The sequence below is a fragment of the Ambystoma mexicanum genome, chromosome 8 (genome assembly GCF_040938575.1).
Source record: "Ambystoma mexicanum isolate Mex_15411 chromosome 8, UKY_AmexF1_1, whole genome shotgun sequence".
Lineage (NCBI taxonomy): Eukaryota > Metazoa > Chordata > Amphibia > Caudata > Ambystomatidae > Ambystoma > Ambystoma mexicanum.
Genome location: NC_090929.1, coordinates 294,865,307 through 294,885,537, shown reverse-complemented (window position 1 = coordinate 294,885,537; position 20,231 = coordinate 294,865,307). Strand labels below are relative to the sequence as shown.

The window sequence follows — 20,231 nt, the reverse complement described above, 5'->3', positions numbered from 1 at the left end:
TCTATAATACTTATTTAAAATCACTTCAAAACATGCATTTAACCTTTGCTGGATGCGTCTCGATTATACCCAGTCCGAGCACCATATTTGTACATTATATTCTAGCAGCTACAGTGTTTTAGTTACATGCATATACATTCGCAGTAAATGAGGTAGTAGTTAGATCAGTGGAGTACATAGAAAACGACCCGCCACTGTACGTGACGGTGGTGGCACATAAGGGGCTTAGACATACACACATTATAAGTGCATTCTCGCGCATCCTTTACATGAGTTCATAGTATAGTTGCATTCGCTTTCTCGTATATTCTAGCAGCTTTAGTTATGGCGCAAAACCATGGGAGGTAGGCTGCCCAGTGATATACGCAACAAACAAATCCCTGGAGCGTTCCTTTATTATTAGCATCCACCTGCAATGGTGTGAGCTCGCCATTGCTTATATCATGGGAGCATGCTCTCTCATTTTAATACATTCTACAGGCGTTTGTAATATAGGAGATTTTGTGGAAGAAAGCATACTTCGCAAGAGGTCTTGACATTTATATATACATATATATAAAGACTGTCTGCCATCAGATGACCATTTTGCCGTTCTTCTCATTGCTCAGGCCTGCTGGCCGGGTCATGCTGATAGTGATAGTACACTGCGGGAGGTGGACTGTTACAATGTTAGCGTATTGCGCTAGCTCATGTCCGTCTTGTTCGTGGGAACGTGCTCGCAGCGGATCTGCCAGGGTGCTGCGGCAACAGGGATGTTCTCCAAGGGTGGGGGCCGCGCTACAGTGCGCTGAGCTCACACCATCTTTACCGGGCAAAGAATGGTTTCTGGGCCTAGCTAAATTTGTGTTGTAATCAATACATGTGGGCATTCGATACGTGTGGGCAATGTCTCCAGTGGGCGAGCCCTCCACCACCTGGGCCCGGGTGGCATGAGGGAACGCCCAATGGGCCATAGCCCTCACCTGGGGAAGAAACGCAGGCGAGAGGGGTCTCCTGGACCAGTCCTCCCCTACATAGGCAATAGTTGGGCTAGGTCAAGTAGATGAATGCAGCGGGTTACAGGTAGGTAGGTAGACATCACAGTTATACGGGTGGTGATCATGAAAGTGCAATGCGGCATGCATATGAACAATAGTGTTAAAGAAAGGGAGAGGGATGTTGGAGAGGGCTGGCCATGTTGGCGTAGTATAGGGATTAAGATAAACCTAGTGGTTAGGGTAGAGTAAGCATTAGGATAATAATAACAATAATAATAATAATAATAATAATAATAATAATAACTTGTTATTTATATAACACTTTTATCCAAAGGGCTTCACATTGAACATTTTATATACATTTATTATTGCCTACTCGAAATTGGTATTGAAGTCAACATTGCTGCGATTCGAACCTGCAGCTTACAGATCACACACAAATTGCAGCAGCAAGCTTTTAACACGCTGACCTATCTCACCGACTAAGGGTAGGTGGTAAAGTTGCAGTGAGGGTATGGCTAAGGGTAGGTTTAGAGCAAGGGTTTGGCTTAGGGAAAGGGCTATATCATTTGTGGCAAAATGGTGATGGGGTTGGCATTATGTTCACTGCTCATTTTCTATTTATTTGGTGTTATGTGTTGAGTGACATGCTACTAAAAAGCTTTAATGTGCTGAAGGGTTTTTGTGCTGTATAATAAGGGTTGTAATTAGTTAGGGTAAGGATTAGTAATGGCATTAGGGTTATTGTGCAGATTGCATTAGTGGTTTGGGTCATTGAACAGCCTTGTAGGTTTGTGTATTTAACAATAGCTTTTTTTGGCAACCTTATTTCCGGCAATATTTTCACACTTTGCACTGCTTGTATTGAATGACTACATTTTTGAAAACGACTTTCTTCTGACTACTTTTTCACATGACTGCATTTTCCTAGGGACATTTTCACATGGTCATCCCAAGTTGAAAGCCCCCTTATCTAGAAGATGTGTAACCTGTAATGTTTTCCTCTTCTCTTTTTCGATATGTGCAGGGTCCTTCCGGCTATCCAGGAGAGCCAGGTGAGAAGGGTCGCCATGGATATGTGGTGAGTATTTTAAGTCAAGATCTGTGCTGTTGCACAGCTCCTCAGCATCAAAACTTTGAGGTGCATTGCGATAGCAGAGTGAGGAACTTTTACTGTAGTAGAACTGAGTGCGTATGATGGAGACTGAGATGAATTGGAATAGCTATCTGGGGCCCAGAATTGAAATAAAAGAGGGTATGCAAAGTCGCAATTGGGGTTCATTAGCATGGTTGTGTGAAATACTTGAATATCAGATGGTCTTGCGGCATAGCGTTCATGTGCACTGGCAGAGCCGTGTTAACTCTGGGCTGGCGAAACAGAGAATATGTCAGGTCTGCATTGTGGTATATTGGTAGATCTATGGGGGAGCCTTTATCCTGAAGACCCATATAACAATCCACCAGCCTACCAAGAACAAGACGACACCACAGGAGAATACTATAGCTCAATGGACCTGTATAGTAGAGAATATGTATGCCTAATAAGCGAGGAGGCAGAAGACGACACAGCCCGAAAGTAACACTACAAATAGGGGAACAAAACCACCAGTTCATTGTCAACAATGGAGCCACCGCCCATGTGATAAACACGGAAGACTATCAGATTCTGGCCCAGATCTGCACCACTAAAGGCCCTGTTGTTGTCATGGGTGATTTCAACTATTGGGCTAATGACCAACAGGACAAAGCAGGTACCAACCTTATGGATACCATCACCTCCTTTGTTCTTACCCAGTGGATGGAGTCTCCCACGCAAAATAAGGGTCACACTTTAGACTGGCTTCTGACCCAAAACACCAACATGTCTGACATCTTGGTCACGCCATGCATCTGGTCCAACCATTTTCTCATTCAAGCCAAGATTTCACTACCATCTCCTCCTCCTAAACTTAACACTCACCCACATATTCAAAAGATGTCTCGCAACCTTAAGAATTTAACAGCCCCTAAATTTGCCACACTACTGACAACTAAGCTTCAATCCTTAGACAACTTTGTTGACTCCTCAAAACGTATTAACCATCTGTCAACTAACATCAAAGTGTCAGGGTCCGGCTTGACTGAATTCCACAGGAGCTGATGCTGGCCCCACAGACCCTCACCAGGAGTTCACCTCTCAACCCTTAAATATAAGCTGAGCTGAAAACCCCAAGAAAGGGGAATTTGGAGAAAATAACAACGGAGACACTGCAGCCCTGCAACCGTCTGGTAGGCTCTGGTATCTGTGGTAATCTGGTTACTTATATGATAAGAAAAACTTCTTTTCTAAAATTATTCTAAATAAACTCTAAACTCTTCACCTCTTAAACCTCAGTAAAAGACTTAGAGGCTAGTAATCTGTGTGGAATATCTTGTAAATATATCTTGTGTTGTGCATATAGTTCAAGCCACTCAAGTCTCTTTAGAATCCTAAAGTGATGGCCTTTGCAAACACCTTTTCAGAACTAGATATTCTTCTTGCTTCAAAGTTCTTTTAACTTTATGTAGTTTTCAATGCTTTCATAAATTGCAGTCTTTCTCTGAAGTATTGAATTCCATTTGCATAAATTACATTAAATAATATTCTTTAACTTCCTGGAATACTGCTTTCCTTCTGCGTGTGAATTGTTTCCTTATTTACACAAAGAATGTATAGTTTCTTCCTTAAATAGCGTGTGCGATAAACACGTGAAATCAGAAGACGTGAAGAATTGTCCTCGCGTTTAAAATACACATGCGATTCTTTACAAAACCCGCACGCGTGAAAAAATACGTAAACGCGATAAAAAATAACATGCGCTGGTTAAAATGGACTCGCGCTCTATCGCTACCGAACTCACGTGGAGAAACGAAACGTATTTCACGTAAAACAGTTCATGCGTTTAAAACAACTCGCGCTTCATCAAAATGGACTCGCGCTCTATCGCAAACCAACACGCGCTTTCTCATGAGACGTCTTTCACGTAAAAAATGTACACGCGCTAAAATTCACTTGCGCAATTCTTTTGGGCACGCGCTCTATCGCAAAACAACACGCGCTTTCTCATGAAACGTCTTTCACGTTAAAAATGTACACGCGCTAAAATTCGCTCGCTCAATTCATTTGGGCACGCGCAGTTAATTAACTTTAAACTCCTACGCACTATCTTCAAGCTTGTTTTCCTTATAATAACTTTAACTGTAAATGTCTCTTTTCTCAAATGAATTTGAAATTTGTTAACTCTTTAAGTTTTCTTATAAAAGAAAATGAAAGTTCACTGTGACAATCTTAAAATCTTTAAAAGAACGATCCCACCTGATGACTTCTTGTTCAAACTGGATCAGCAAACGATATTCTTACTTCTTTGGTAGATTTTCTGAGCTCAGAAAAGGCCTTACTTAAGGAGCTTAACTAATGTACAACCAGCCACTGATTTTCTCTGGATGAAAGGCAGTTTAGAATCTTGCTCACCTCCCAAGAATCAAACCCATTGTCCTCTCCACCAATCAGTCAAACCAAACATATCATTGTTCCTTTAACCAATCAGATTAAGTTTCTTTCGCTCCATCTTGACTTGGGCAAGCACAATGTTAATTCTATGTACAAACTCTTCCTGTTACTAACCCAGCCAATCCTGGCAGCACAACTAACCCAGCCAGCTCTGAAGGCACAATGTTAATCTTGTTACTCTTCCTGTTACTAACCCAGCCAGACCTGACAGTACCCCCCTCTTCAAAGCCCTGTCCCAGGGCCTGGCTTAGCAGGGAATCTTTTGTGAAACTGTTTTATCAATTGAGGGGCATGTACATCTACTTGATCCTCCCATGATCTTTCCTCAGGACCGTATCCCTTCCAGTCAATAAGATACTGCAAGGTACCTCTAACAATCCTGGAATCTAAGATTTTCTTAACTTCAAACTCTTCGTCATTTTCCTCTGTGTAAACTGCTGGTGGTGGTTTTCCCAATCTAGTTCCTGACACACAAGGTTTCACTAAGATGACATGAAATGTATGGTGACTTTTGATACTTGCGGGTAATTTCAGTTTGATTGCTACGGCATTTATTATTCTTTCTATTTCAAATGGACCAATAAATCTCGAACTAAATTTAGTTCTTCCTTTTAAACGTAGGTTTTTTGTGGACAGCCAAACTTTTTGACCCACCTGATAATGTGGTGCTTTACGACGTTTCTTATCAGCAAATGTCTTAAATCTTAGCTTACTTTTTTTCAAAGTTTCTTTAGCTTTCACTAAACCATCTCCAATACAAGTCAATCGCTGCTCAACCTCTGGATTGGAATACTCAAATGGCAACACTTCTTTCAAAAATCGTGGGTGGAAACCATAATTGCTAAAAAATGGAGAATACTTAGTAGAATCCTTGACAGAATTGTTATAACTAAACTCTGCTAGCCAAAGAAGATCTACCCAACTTCCTCTTTCTTGCCAAAAAGCTCTAATATATTTTTCCAACTCCTGATTTACTCGCTCTGTTTGGCCGTTGGTCTGTGGATGATAACCTGAAGAAAGCTTTACCTCAATTCCCAACTCTGTACAGAAAGCTCGCCAAAACTTAGAAATGAACTGAGACCCTCGATCTGATACAATTTGTGTTGGTAGACCATGTAATCGTACCACTTCTTGCAAAAAACTTTTTGCCAGATTCCTTGCAGAAGCCTCTCCTTTCATGGGAATCAAATGCCCAGCTTTAGTTAGTAAATCCACAACTACTAATACTGTAGTGTAACTTTGATCTTTAGGAAGATCTACAATATAATCCATAGAGATTGTAAACCAAGGACTAGGGGGTACTGGTAACGGGTTTAATAATCCAGATGGTTTTCCTCCTCCTTACTTTACTCGAGCACAGACTTCACATGTTTTCACATAGTCTTCAATATCTTTTTTCATTTCTTTCCACCAAAACTTTCTTTCAACCAGTTCAATAGTCTTACGAATTCCAGGGTGACCCACCAACTTGGATTCATGACATTCTTGCATAATTTCCTTTTGCAGTTCCTTGCTTGGAAGGTAAATTTTAGAATGGACACATGGAAATCCATCAATTAAATGTCTTTTAGAATCCTCCGCTAACCAAGATTGAATTTCATCTTCTGGTAATTCCTTTTGAATCTTTTTAAGAAGCTGATTCTCTTCCTTTGTAGTACTTAGAATAAATTTGTTTTCTGCAATCACTGGTTCTGGTAATAATTGATTTTCAACTTCTCCCGAAGATCCTTGTCGCGATAAAGCATCCGCTTTACCGTTTAACCGCCCAGGCTTGAATGTTATCACAAAATCGTATTCTGAAAAGAAAAGTGACCACCTAAGTTGTCGAGGTGATAGTGTTCGAGCAGATTTCAAAAACAGAAGATTTCTATGATCGGTTAAAACGGTTACTGTGAATCTTGCTCCCAACAGATAATGCCTCCATTCCCGAAATGCCCTCTTGAGTGCCAGGAGCTCTCTGTCAGTAATTGTGTAGTTCACTTCTGCTGGAAGCAATTTCTTAGATAGATAGGCCACAGGATGCAACTGTCCAGTTTCAGGATGCCGTTGAGAAAGCACTGCCCCAATTGCAACATTAGAAGCATCTGCCTCCACAAAAAATGGTTGTGAAGGATCTGGGTGTAATAAAATCGGTCCAGATGTAAAACAGTTCTTCAATGTTTTGAAAGCTTGATCCACTTCATCTTTCCACTCAAATTTCAATCCTTTCTTCAATAATTTGGTGATAGGAGCAACAGTTTGAGAGAAATTTTTAATGAATCTCCTGTAAAAGTTTGCAAAGCCCAGGAAGCTTTGGATATCTTTAACACAAGTTGGAGTTGGCCACTGTTCAACTGCCTTAATTTTCTTCATATCCATTTCCAAACCTTTGGGAGAAATCATAAAACCTAAAAATTCCACTTCCATGGTATGAAATTGGCTCTTTTCTAACTTAGCAAATAGTTTATTTTCCCTTAGTCGCTGTAACACTTTCTTTACATGTTCCTCATGTTGCAGTAGATCCTTAGAATAAATGAGAATGTCATCTATGTATACTACTACAAAGATGTCGATAAAATCTCTTAATACCTCATTTATAAAAAATTGAAAGGCTGCGGGAGCGTTACACAATCCGAATGGCATTACTTGATATTCGAAAAGACCAAATTTTGTTCTAAATGCCGTTTTCCATTCATCACCTTGACGTACTCGCACCAAATGATATGCACCACGAAGATCTAGTTTGGTAAATACTGAGGCTCCTTGAATCTGGTCTAACATTACTGATATTAAGGGCAGAGGATATCTGTTTTTAATTGTTATCTTATTTAATGCCCTATAATCTATGCATGTTCGTAAAGTGCCTTCCTTTTTGGGAACAAAAAATAGTGGAGAAGCTGCTGGCGATTGAGAGTGCCTGATGAACCCCTTATTCAAATTTTCTTGGATGTAATCTTTCAAATGTTGATTCTCTTTTTCTGTTAAGGCATAGATGCGACTGCAAGGAATGTGGGCCCCTGGTTCTAAATCAATTTTACAGTCATACTCTCTATGAGGAGGTAATTCATTAGCTTCCTTTTCACTAAACACATCATTGAAATCATGGTAACACTTTGGTAATTCTCCCATTGCAACCCCTATAGAGTGTACTATAGTTCCCAAATTCACCAAACCTTCCACTACTTCTGAACAATTACCACTAGAAACATTTTCCTGAACTACTTCTTTACAACAATTTGTAACACAAAAAGCAGAATCCAATTTCACCACTCTTCTTCCCCAATCAATCTGAGGATTATGATACGTCAGCCAAGGCATTCCCAATATTATTTTCAACTGTGGAGTGTCAATTAATTCAAACACAATTTCCTCCCAGTGTCCTCCAATTTCCATTTCCAATGGGATTGTTTCGTGTGTAATTAAACCTGATGTCAGTTGAGACCCATCCACCGCTCTCACATACTCTGGTATATTTTTTACAACGTAAGGCACATTCATATCTTTAACCACATTCCAATCCATGAAGTTACCAGTGGCTCCTGAATCTATTACTACCGGACCACTTCCCTTTAATTCCTCTTTAATATACAAGGATACATTCAATGTAATATGTGGTACCGCTGCTTGGATTGTATTTGCCACTTGCTGATTTCTGGAGCTGTTAGTAGATGCAGAAGTTTTTGGACACCAAGGGCAATTTCCAACAAAGTGTCCTGATTTCCCACAATATAAACATAAATTATTCTGTCTTCGCCTATCCTTCTCCTCCTTAGTTAAAGGACCTCTCACTTTATTTACTCTCTCTGCATTCCCGGTTCTCAATTCTTTATTTACAAATTCTAATCTTCCTTTATCAACTCTAGGGAAAACTCTGGGTTGCTCAACTCCTCCTCTTCTATGCTCAGCCTTGCGTTCCCCTAATCTATAGTCAATTTGTATGACAAGATTAATTAAATCCTCACATGAAGTGGGTCTATTAACAATTGTAGATAAGGCATCTTTCAATTCCTCCTTCAAGCCTCTATAGAATAAAGAGGATTGCTTCTCTTCTGGCCAATTGCTCTCTAATACTAAAGATCTGAACTGTGTGATGTAAGACACTAACTCTTTGGTTCCCTGTTTTAACTCTAATAGTTCTCCATCTACTTCTTGAGATAATTGGCGTCTGTCAAACATCTTTTTAAATTCTAACTTGAAAGCTAACAAGTTCTTTAGTATAGGATTCTCTTGACCAACTAATAATACTGACCAAGTTGCCGCCTCACCAGTAAGGTAAGGCAGCATAAAAGCTATTTTAGAAGCATCTGTATTAAAAGCTTCAGGTCTACAAAGGAAATGAAGTTCACACTGTGTAAGGAAAATCTGGCATTTCTTGGCATCTCCCCCAAAACGCTCTGGAGGTGCTAAGGGGACTGGACCTACAGGTATATTCAAACTTCCCCTACTTCTTCCCTGAGAACTTGTTCCTTCACCCAAATCCTCTCTAATTAACACTGGTAATTCTCTACTAATATCCTCTGAATCTCTTGACTCCAAAGAAATTTCTTCCCCCTTACGGGAACCTTGGAGTTTAACTCTTCAAACTTGACTTGTAATTCCTGGTTTTCTTTTCGCACAGCCCTCATTTCCTCCCTTAACTCTGAAAACATGTCCCTTATGGAACTTGCTAGTGCCTCTGTGGGATCCATATCAGCTCAGGTGGAAAATATTATCGCGGGCCTTTCATCCTGTCACGGTCCGGCTTGACTGAATTCCACAGGAGCTGATGCTGGCCCCACAGACCCTCACCAGGAGTTCACCTCTCAACCCTTAAATATAAGCTGAGCTGAAAACCCCAAGAAAGGGAAAGGGGAATTTGGAGAAAATAACAACGGAGACACTGCAGCCCTGCAACCGTCTGGTAGGCTCTGGTATCTGTGGTAAACAAATACACCTGGTTACTTATATGATAAGAAAAACTTCTTTTCTAAAATTATTCTAAATAAACTCTAAACTCTTTACCTCTTAAACCTCAGTAAAAGACTTAGAGGCTAGTAATCTGTGTGGAATATCTTGTAAATATATCTTGTGTTGTGCATATAGTTCAAGCCACTCAAGTCTCTTTAGAATCCTAAAGTGATGGCCTTTGCAAACACCTTTTCAGAACTAGATATTCTTCTTGCTTCAAAGTTCTTTTAACCTTATGTAGTTTTCAATGCTTTCATAAATTGCAGTCTTTCTCTGAAGTATTGAATTCCATTTGCATAAATTACATTAAATAATATTCTTTAACTTCCTGGAATACTGCTTTCCTTCTGCGTGTGAATTGTTTCCTTATTTACACAAAGAACGTATAGTTTCTTCCTTAAATAGCGTGTGCGATAAACACGTGAAATCACAAGACGTGAAGAATAGTCCTCGCGTTTAAAATACACACGCAATTCTTTACAAAACCCGTGCGCGTGAAAAAATACGTAAACGCGATAAAAAATAACACGCGCTGGTTAAAATGGACTCGCGCTCTATCGCTACCGAACTCACGTGGAGAAACGAAACGTATTTCACGTAAAACAGTTCATGCGTTTAAAACAACTGGCGCTTCATCAAAATGGACTCGCGCTCTATCGCAAACCAACACGCGCTTTCTGATGAGACGTCTTTCACGTAAAAAATGTACACGCGCTAAAATTCACTCGCGCAATTCTTTTGGGCACGCGCTCTATCGCAAAACAACACGCGCTTTCTCATGAAACGTCTTTCACGTTAAAAATGTACACGCGCTAAAATTTGCTCGCTCAATTCATTTGGGCACGCGCTCTATCGCTCTGAATACCCGGGCGCTTTCAAAAACATGTAAACGACGACTTGCGAGCTCGCGCACACATTAAACAGTCTTTACACGCAGTTAATTAACTTTAAACTCCTATGCACTATCTTCAAGCTTGTTTTCCTTATAATAACTTTAACTGTAAATGTCTCTTTTCTCAAATGAATTTGAAATGTGTTAACTCTTTAAGTTTTCTTATAAAAGAAAATGAAAGTTCACTATGACAATCTTAAAATCTTTAAAAGAACGATCCCACCTGATGACCTCTTGTTCAAACTGGATCAGCAAACGATATTCTTACTTCTTTGGTAGATTTTCTGAGCTCAGAAAAGGCCTTACTTAAGGAGCTTAACTAATGTACAATCAGCCACTGAATTTCTCTGGATGAAAGGCAGTTTAGAATCTTGCTCACATCCCAAGAATCAAACCCATTGTCCTCTCCACCAATCAGGCAAACCAAACATATCATTGTTCCTTTAACCAATCAGATTAAGTTTCTTTCGCTCCATCTTGACTTGCGCAAGCACAATGTTAATTCTATGTACAAACTCTTCCTGTTACTAACCCAGCCAGACCTGACACAAAGAAACAGTTAACGACCTTGCCCCATTGAAAATGAAGGCAATTAAGACCGAAACCACTAAGAACACTTGGTTCACTAATGAAATTCTTACTGCCAGACAAGAAAAGAGAGCTCTTGAGAGAGCCTGGAGAAAAGACTCCAACGACAACACTCTAACTAAATATAAAACTCCATCCTCAACTACAAAAAACTCATCATAGAAGCTAAGGCCACACACTATAATGAAAGAATAGTGAATGCTCAATCCAACACTGGGGAGTTATTTAAAATCCTAGCAGAATTTCAAAATCTGCTTCCACCCACTAATAACATCATCAAGGATAATCAGTGGTGTCAGGGCATTCATGACGCCTTTCTACTTTTCTCATAAAGAAAAAATCAGCAAAGCCCTAGGCACCGTAATTTCTACACAACTTGTATGATTACCACTTCGCCCAACACCTGTGAAAATATCATCCCTCAATTTTCATTCACACACTACACTGAAGATGAAGTATCCAAAACCATACAGGACCTCAAAGCCACGTCTTGTCTGGCTGATGACTTCCCCACAAGCATTTTCAAGGAGTCCTTAGAAACCTTGGTTCCATGGATTACCAAACTGGTTAACCTCTCCTTTGATGAGGGTCTGGTGCCGGACTTGCTTAAGTCGGCATGGATCACTCCTCTATTGAAAAACGAAAACCTCGATCCAGCCATACAATGACAACTACAGGCCCATAACTAACGCGCCCTATGTCCTCAAGATACTTGATAAACTTGCCTACTTACAGTTACAGGCCCATGTTGAAAAACATAACATCTTGGGTACCTGTCAGTCGGGCTACAGAGCTAGTCACAGGACTGAGACAGCTACGCTAGATCTCAAATCAACCCTAGCTAGCATAGCTGACAAAAACCATGCTGCTCATGCTATTGGACCTCTCCGCAGCCTTTGACCTAGTTGATCACAGTTTACTGGTGTCAAGGCTTGGAGAGGTCGCTAATTGTTCTGCAATGGCATCCAAATGGATTGCTTCCTTTCTTGGTCCCAGAATGGTAAGGGTTTGCGCTGGTGATAGTCAATCTTCTCCAATCTCTCAGACATGCAGAGTTCCTCAGGGCTCCTGTCTGTCACCGCTGCTCTTCAATCTTTACATCCATCCCCTTCTTGACCTTTTGAACAAACTAGGAGTGCAATATACAAACTACGCTGATGACACTCGGGTAGTCATACAGCTGAGTGGCTCATATAGCAGTGATACGGAAACCATCAACAAAATATATAAAGCCATACAAGATTGGATGGCCTGCAACTCTCTTGCCTTGAACGATAAAAAGACCATACTTCTTATTGTGGCATCTAAAAACACTTGGGCGAAACTTGATTCCAGCTATGCCAGTTTCTATATGTCATGCTGAGAACCTGGTGTCTGCAGAACCTGCTGAACCCCCGACAATCCACCCAAAATGTGGCACTCTGAGCTGACATATATATAACTGCTCAGTTTACCTCACTTTCAGGAAAGGGGGAAGGGACAAAGAAACAAACACCAGGCTGGAAGCTATCAACTCGCTGGTTCTTCACCTGTAGTTAAAACATAAACATGCAATACACCTCATTACTCATGGGTTACTATAGTAACCTTAAACTCTATATCCTTTACCAAAATAGTCAAAAAACCATACCTGGTACTTCTCTTCAGTATGCCCAGAGAAGTGATAAGCAGACAAGACTTCCTTACTTGTGGACCAGAATCTTATAGATCATTCAGCCTTCTCAGTAGGTCCATGAATGTAATTTTTAACTTTGTAGTTCGTCTGCTCAACCCTAAGATTCTTGAACAAGGTCTAAAGTTCTTCAAATAAGTTTAAGGAAGTTCTTTTAAGTTCTTGTATTTGTTTTTATATTTTCTTTGTAGAGTGTCTTTTACTCAGGAACAAAATTTAAACTTGCGATGAAATCTTCATGTGGAAAGCCAGCACACGCGCTAAAATCCAAACCGCGGGTAAAACGCAAACGCGCTGAAAATCCAAACCACGGGATAAAACACATGCGCTTTAATCCAAGTCGCGGGAAATACGTACACGCGCTGAAAATTCAACCCGCGGGAAAAAACACATGCGCTTTTCTCCAAGTCGCGGGAAATACGCACACGCGCTGACAATCCAAATCGCGGGAAAAAACACACGTGCTTTTCTCCAAGTCGCGGGAAATACGCACACGCGCCGACAATCCAATTCGCGGATAAAACGCACACGCGCTAAAGTCCAAGACGCGATAAAAACTCACTTGCGCTAAAGTCCAACCCACGAATAAATATGCATACGCGCAAAAAACCAAATCGCGGGAAAAAGCACACGCGCTTTTATTTTATCACGTAGAAAAAAACCCTCGCGTATATGAACAGTAAACGCGAGTCCAAAGTTCACGCTCGCGCTTCACTCTCACGCGCAGAGACACACGCGCGGGCTCAAAGTAACGGGAAAAAACTCATGCGCTAGTTTGAAATGACACGTAGAGATAAAAAACAAACGTACTCGCTTCAATTTTTTAGATACAGATTTGCGATTTCAATCCCTTAAAATAAATATAACCTTTTTACAAAGTTCAACAAAAATGGAAAGTCACTTATATTGTGATTGAGATTTGAAAACTTATTTTCTCAGAAAATTGGAAGTTTCTAACTCCTGTCCTGTGTCTCCACCAAACTCCATACACGACTCCTGTTATACTTTCAGATATTCCGCTCAATCTGTCAGGCTGAGAGGTCCTGTATCCGCGGAAGCTGCTGAACCCCCGACAATCCCCCTGAGATGTATTTCCCAGAACTAGTTTTCAATACAGCTCTGTAAACTACACCCCAAAGGGAAAGGGGGAATGGGACAACAAAACAACACCAGGCAGACTGCGTCAAGGCTAATCAGTGCTGAACCTGCGGAGGATAAAGAATAACATATACACTTCCTTAATTCACTTACTTAACCTTATGAATGGGAAGACATTAATCCTTAACTAATAATTGAGAATCCTACCTGGTTCTTCTCTTGAAATATCTTAGAGAAGCGGATAAGAAGCTGAAAATCTCTCTTACTTGCGATACTTGAAATTCCCAGCAACTTCTTACATTAGGCAAAACTGGAAGTCTTAGTTCTTTGTTTGTCTTTTTTCCAACATGCACTGGTAGTTCAATTAGATTGTCTTTAAAATGTTCTTTCTTGTCATTTCAAAACTTTTCAAACTATTTATAATTATCTTGAGTCTTTGAATCCTTGAAGAAAGAGGAAACACGTGCTAACTGCACACGCAGGTTATTTCCATTAAAATTATTGATGAACTTCACATAGAAATCTTCCTGGTTGAAGAACACGCGCAAACGGATGAAGACGCGCGATCAAAATAATCCACACGCGCAAAAAATCCACACGCACAATAATTCACACGCGCAATAGTCCACACGCGCAATAATTCACACGCGCAATAGTCCACATGCGCAATAATGTTCTCCTGCGAGACACGCGAAATAAGAACACCCGCGCTATTGAGTTCAAACGCAACGAAGTGATTCTCACGCGCAAAATCACTCGCGATGGAAAAAACACACGCGCACTCACATGGCACGCGACGAACAGATTCTCGCGCTTTGTACACCCGCGCTAAAAATCACACGCGCTTTGTATTTCACACGCGCTTTGTATTTCACACGCGCTTTGTACACCCGCGCTAAAAATCACACGCGCTTTGTATTTCACACGCGCTTTGTATTTCACACGCGCTTTGTATTTCACACGCGCTTTGTAGTTCTCACGCAGCGTACAGCTTTTCGCGCAAAGGATCACCCGCGCAATAAAACACACGCGCGTTTAAAATGGAACGAGACCAACCTCTACTCGCGCTCGGAATACACACGCTAGAAAGCACGCGCTCACTTGAATACGCACGCGACAGTCAAAATCTCGCGCTAAGGAACACCGCACTGGAAACACAAGCGCACTCCGATAGTTCAATAGTTTTAGTAGAAACACTACTTTTAACGAATTTTCAAGGAGAATGTTATTAAGATGAACAGATTTACAGTAGAAATAAAGTCACTTATCTCCTGAGCGAATTCACAAAGATTTCCTGCTTTTCCTATCTTCAAAACGAATTCCTGCCAGCTGAAGACTTCTCCTGAACCCCCAAGAAAGTAGCCGCTCAACTGCTGAGATCTGAAGGATAAAATCCACCAGGCCTAATACTAAAGCAGGAGCAGCCACTGAACACGTCCTATCAGATGGGGTTTTGATGATGAAAGGCACAGAGTGACAGTTTAGAATGTTCATTGTTGTTCAGCATTGTCTTCTAGCCAATCAGAGCTGTCACTGTGAGGCTCCATCTTGCCTTGGGTCAGAACCAGGATTCTGAATCAACAAGTTAAGGCCTAACCAACTATAATGGAAAACTTCCCACCCACACAAAGCTAATCTGAAAAGGATAATAATAAAAAGGAAACTTGAATAAGAGAAGGAAACCTGACAGTACCCCCCTCCTAATGCCCAGTCTCTGGGCCTATCTTGTGTGGGTTTTTAGCATGAAACTTAGCCACTTTCTCATCAAATACGTCCCAGAAATCTTTGTAACACTGGGGAAGTTGACCCACTACAGCTCCCACATCATGACCTCCAATTCCAGTCTCAGCCAGAAAACTAGACACGGAATTACTTTGTTTTACCTCTTCCTCTAAGAGACTTCCTGAAAAGCAATTCTCTTTACAAAAATCGGATTGCATGTCAATTGTCCTAGCACTCCAATCAATTAGGGGATTATGGAGAGTAAGCCAAGGCATGCCCAAGATAATCTTCAACAAAGGGGCATCAATTAACTCAAACGAAATTATCTCTTTGTGACCTCCTGATAACTCCAAAGTTAAAGAACCAGTTCTATGAGTAATAGGACCAGAAGATAAACATGTACCATCAACAGCCCTAGCCTGCTCTACAACCTCCTTCAGAATAATTGGAATTCCCAACGATTTGGCCAGACCCCAATCCATGAAATTCCCAGTCGCACCCGAGTCAATCATTACAGGACCATTTCCCTTACACTCCAAATCAAAAAATAAGGATACATTTATGGTTATATGAGGAACCGCTGTCTGCACCGTATTAGCGATCTGTTGTACCTTGATTGCTGAGGAAGAAGTCTTCTTGGGAGTGTAAGGACAGTTTCCTAAAAAGTGCCCACCTCTTCCACAGTATAAACACAGATTATTATCTCTCCTCCTAGTCTTTTCCTCCACTGTTAACGGGCCTCTGATTCTTGGAGATGAATTATTCCCTTTGGGTTTACTCTCTATTTTAGGTCTATCTACTCTAAGTATAGACTTTACATCACTCTGACCATGACGTCTGTCTGCCTTCCTTTCACTCAAACGGAAGTCCAATTGAATAACCAAATCAATCAGACCTTCACAAGTAGGAGGGCGTTCAACTTCTCCAGACAAAGCATCCTTTAACTCATCTCTAAGGCCCCGATAAAACAACGAGGCCTGTTTAACCTCGGGCCACTTGCTTTCTAACACAAGGGACTTAAATTGTGTTATATAAGCAATCAAGTCTCTATTACCTTGTTTTAATTCTAAAAGTTCACCATCTACTTCCAGAGATAACTGTCTTCTATCAAACATTTTTCGGAATATCTCTAAAAAACTGGTATAATTTTCTAAAACCACACTCTTTTGACTCACCAACAACCCAGCCCAAGCAGATGCCTCCCCAGAAAGATATGACAACATAAATGTTATCTTAGAAGCATCCGATGGAAATAATTCTGGTCTACTCATAAAATGTAATTCACATTGTGTTAAGAACACCCTAAATCTCTTGGAATCCCCATGATAACGTTCTGGGGGCGCCAAAGGAACTGGCATAATTATACTCCTTACCCCTTCTGCCACTGAAGGCGCCCGTTGTATGTGTGGTAACTGATCTTCTCTTTCTAACTCAGGTGGAGAACCTGCGCCCCCTGAAACCTCATCCTCTCTCCTTTCTCCCCTCTGTTGAATTTGTGTAACTTTAACACTTAAGTCATCTACCTTTTGACTAAGTAAGGCATTTTCTTCCCGAGAAATTTTCAACTCCTCCCGTAACTCCCTAATCAAAGATCCTAACATCTCCATGGATTCGTCGGGGTTCATGACAGCTCGGGCGGACTAAATTATTGGCCTTTCATTCTGTCAGGCTGAGAGGTCCTGTATCCGCGGAAGCTGCTGAACCCCCGACAATCCCCCTGAGATGTATTTCCCAGAACTAGTTTTCAATACAGCTCTGTAAACTACACCCCAAAGGGAAAGGGGGAATGGGACAACAAAACAACACCAGGCAGACTGCGTCAAGGCTAATCAGTGCTGAACCTGCGGAGGATAAAGAATAACATATACACTTCCTTAATTCACTTAACCTTATGAATGGGAAGACATTAATCCTTAACTAATAATTGAGAATCCTACCTGGTTCTTCTCTTGAAATTTCTTAGAGAAGCGGATAAGAAGCTGAAAATCTCTCTTACTTGCGATACTTGAAATTCCCAGCAACTTCTTACATTAGGCAAAACTGGAAGTCTTAGTTCTTTGTTTGTCTTTTTTCCAACATGCACTGGTAGTTCAATTAGATTGTCTTTAAAATGTTCTTTCTTGTCATTTCAAAACTTTTCAAACTATTTATAATTATCTTGAGTCTTTGAATCCTTGAAGAAAGGGGAAACACGTGCTAACTGCACACGCAGGTTATTTCCATTAAAATTATCGATGAACTTCACATAGAAATCTTCCTGGTTGAAGAACACGCGCAAACGGATGAAGACGCGCGATCAAAATAATCCACACGCGCAAAAAATCCACACGCGCAATAATTCACACGCGCAATAGTCCACACGCGCAATAATTCACACGCGCAATAGTCCACATGCGCAATAATGTTCTCCTGCGAGACACGCGAAATAAGAACACCCGCGCTATTGAGTTCAAACGCAACGAAGTGATTCTCACGCGCAAAATCACTCGCGATGGAAAAAACACACGCGCACTCACATGGCACGCGACGAACAGATTCTCGCGCTTTGTACACCCGCGCTAAAAATCACACGCGCTTTGTATTTCACACGCGCTTTGTATTTCACACGCGCTTTGTACACCCGCGCTAAAAATCACACGCGCTTTGTATTTCACACGCGCTTTGTATTTCACACGCGCTTTGTATTTCACACGCGCTTTGTAGTTCTCACGCAGCGTACAGCTTTTCGCGCAAAGGATCACCCGCGCAATAAAACACACGCGCGTTTAAAATGGAACGAGACCAACCTCTACTCACGCTCGGAATACACACGCTAGAAAGCACGCGCTCACTTGAATACGCACGCGGCAGTCAAAATCTCGCGCTAAGGAACACCGCACTGGAAACACAAGCGCACTCCGATAGTTCAATAGTTTTAGTAGAAACACTACTTTTAACGAATTTTCAAGGAGAATGTTATTAAGATGAACAGATTTACAGTAGAAATAAAGTCACTTATCTCCTGAGCGAATTCACAAAGATTTCCTGCTTTTCCTATCTTCAAAACGAATTCCTGCCAGCTGAAGACTTCTCCTGAACCCCCAAGAAAGTAGCCGCTCAACTGCTGAGATCTGAAGGATAAAATCCACCAGGCCTAATACTAAAGCAGGAGCAGCCACTGAACACGTCCTCTCAGATGGGGTTTTGATGATGAAAGGCACAGAGTGACAGTTTAGAATGTTCATTGTTGTTCAGCATTGTCTTCTAGCCAATCAGAGCTGTCACTGTGAGGCTCCATCTTGCCTTGGGTCAGAACCAGGATTCTGAATCAACAAGTTAAGGCCTAACCAACTATAATGGAAAACTTCCCACCCACACAAAGCTAATCTGAAAAGGATAATAATAAAAAGGAAACTTGAATAAGAGAAGGAAACCTGACACTCCACCAAACTCCATACACGACTCCTGTTATACTTTCAGATATTCCGCTCAACTGCTTGAAACTTGTCACCCTTGACCAAGTTACGCAGGAGCTGCAAGGCACACAACCTCTCAGCTGGGCAAGGACGATGAAAGGCAGTTTAGAATGTTCATTGTCCTCCCTATAAACAATCTCCAGCCAATTAGAATTTAGACTGAGAACCTCCATCTTGGCTTGGGGCATTTTCCATAGACTGCAATGAAGGTTAAGGGCACAATTGGCTGTTTAAAAATATAACCCATTATAACTTCCCAAAATCTTTCTATACTAAATATGTGTCTCCCCTGACCCAATGTAAATGAGTATATGATACTGTATGTAAAGAATATGTCACTCCAACCTGACAGTACCTGACAGTACCCCCCTCCTAACGCCCAGTCCCTGGGCCACTTTTCAATGGAAATTTTTCATGAAATCTTTCAACCAAACGAGGAGCATGCACATCACTTGCTTTCTCCCAAGTGCGCTCTTCAGGACCAAAACCCTCCCAATCAATGAGATACTGTAGCTTTCCTCTTACTCTTCTAGAGTCCAGAATTCTCTTAACCAGAAATTCTTCGGAAGCATCTTCCTCAATCACAACTGCTGAAGGAGTAGGTGTTAATCTAGTTCCTTTAACCACAGGTTTTAATAAACTAACATGGAAAGTTGGATGAGTTTTCATATGACTGGGTAATTTAAGACGAACGGCCACTGGATTAATCACCTTTTCAACAACAAACGGTCCTACGAAATGAGGACAAAACTTATTTCTTCCTTTAATTCTCAAAAACTTGGTTGATAACCACACCAAATCTCCCTCACTATATTGAGGACTAATCTTTCTTTTACGGTCAGCAAACCCTTTGTATTTTTGTTTACTCTCCACCAACACCCCTTTTGCCTTTTCCAAATTTCTTTTCATGACTTCTAGTCTCCTTTCGACTTCTGGGTTTCCTGAATCATTATTAATCTCAATACTAAGAAAACGAGGATGAAAACCTCGTCCCAAATAAAACGGAGACATAGAGGTGGCATCCTTACTACAGTTGTTATATGCGAATTCTGCAACCCACAACAAATCTACCCACTCTTCACCTGTCTGCAGATAACACCTCAAATATTTTTCCAACTCCTGATTTATCCTTTCTACCTGCCCATTGGTTTTGGGATGGTAACCTGATGATAAACATACCCCAACTCCCAATCTCTTACAAAAAGCTCTCCAAAACTTAGAAATAAATTGAGGCCCTCTATCTGAGATGACCTGACTGGGAATTCCATGTAATCTTACCACTTCTTGCAAGAAACTGTGAGCTAAACTATCAGCGGTAACCTCTCCCTTCATTGGAATGAAATGTGCTTCTTTAGTGAGTAAATCAACCACA

At 41.0% G+C, this 20,231-nt stretch overlaps 1 protein-coding gene across 2 annotated transcripts in view; it reads left to right on the top strand.

Moving 5' to 3' along the window:
• Positions 1 to 20,231, top strand: part of LOC138471851 (collagen alpha-1(II) chain-like) — a 1,536,387-nt gene that overhangs the window by 993,168 nt on the left and 522,988 nt on the right. For both annotated transcript variants that reach the window (XM_069609694.1, XM_069609695.1), the window contains one exon: positions 2,005 to 2,058. In XM_069609694.1, the coding sequence (XP_069465795.1) occupies positions 2,005 to 2,058 (54 nt within the window). The remainder of the gene's footprint in view (positions 1 to 2,004; positions 2,059 to 20,231) is intronic.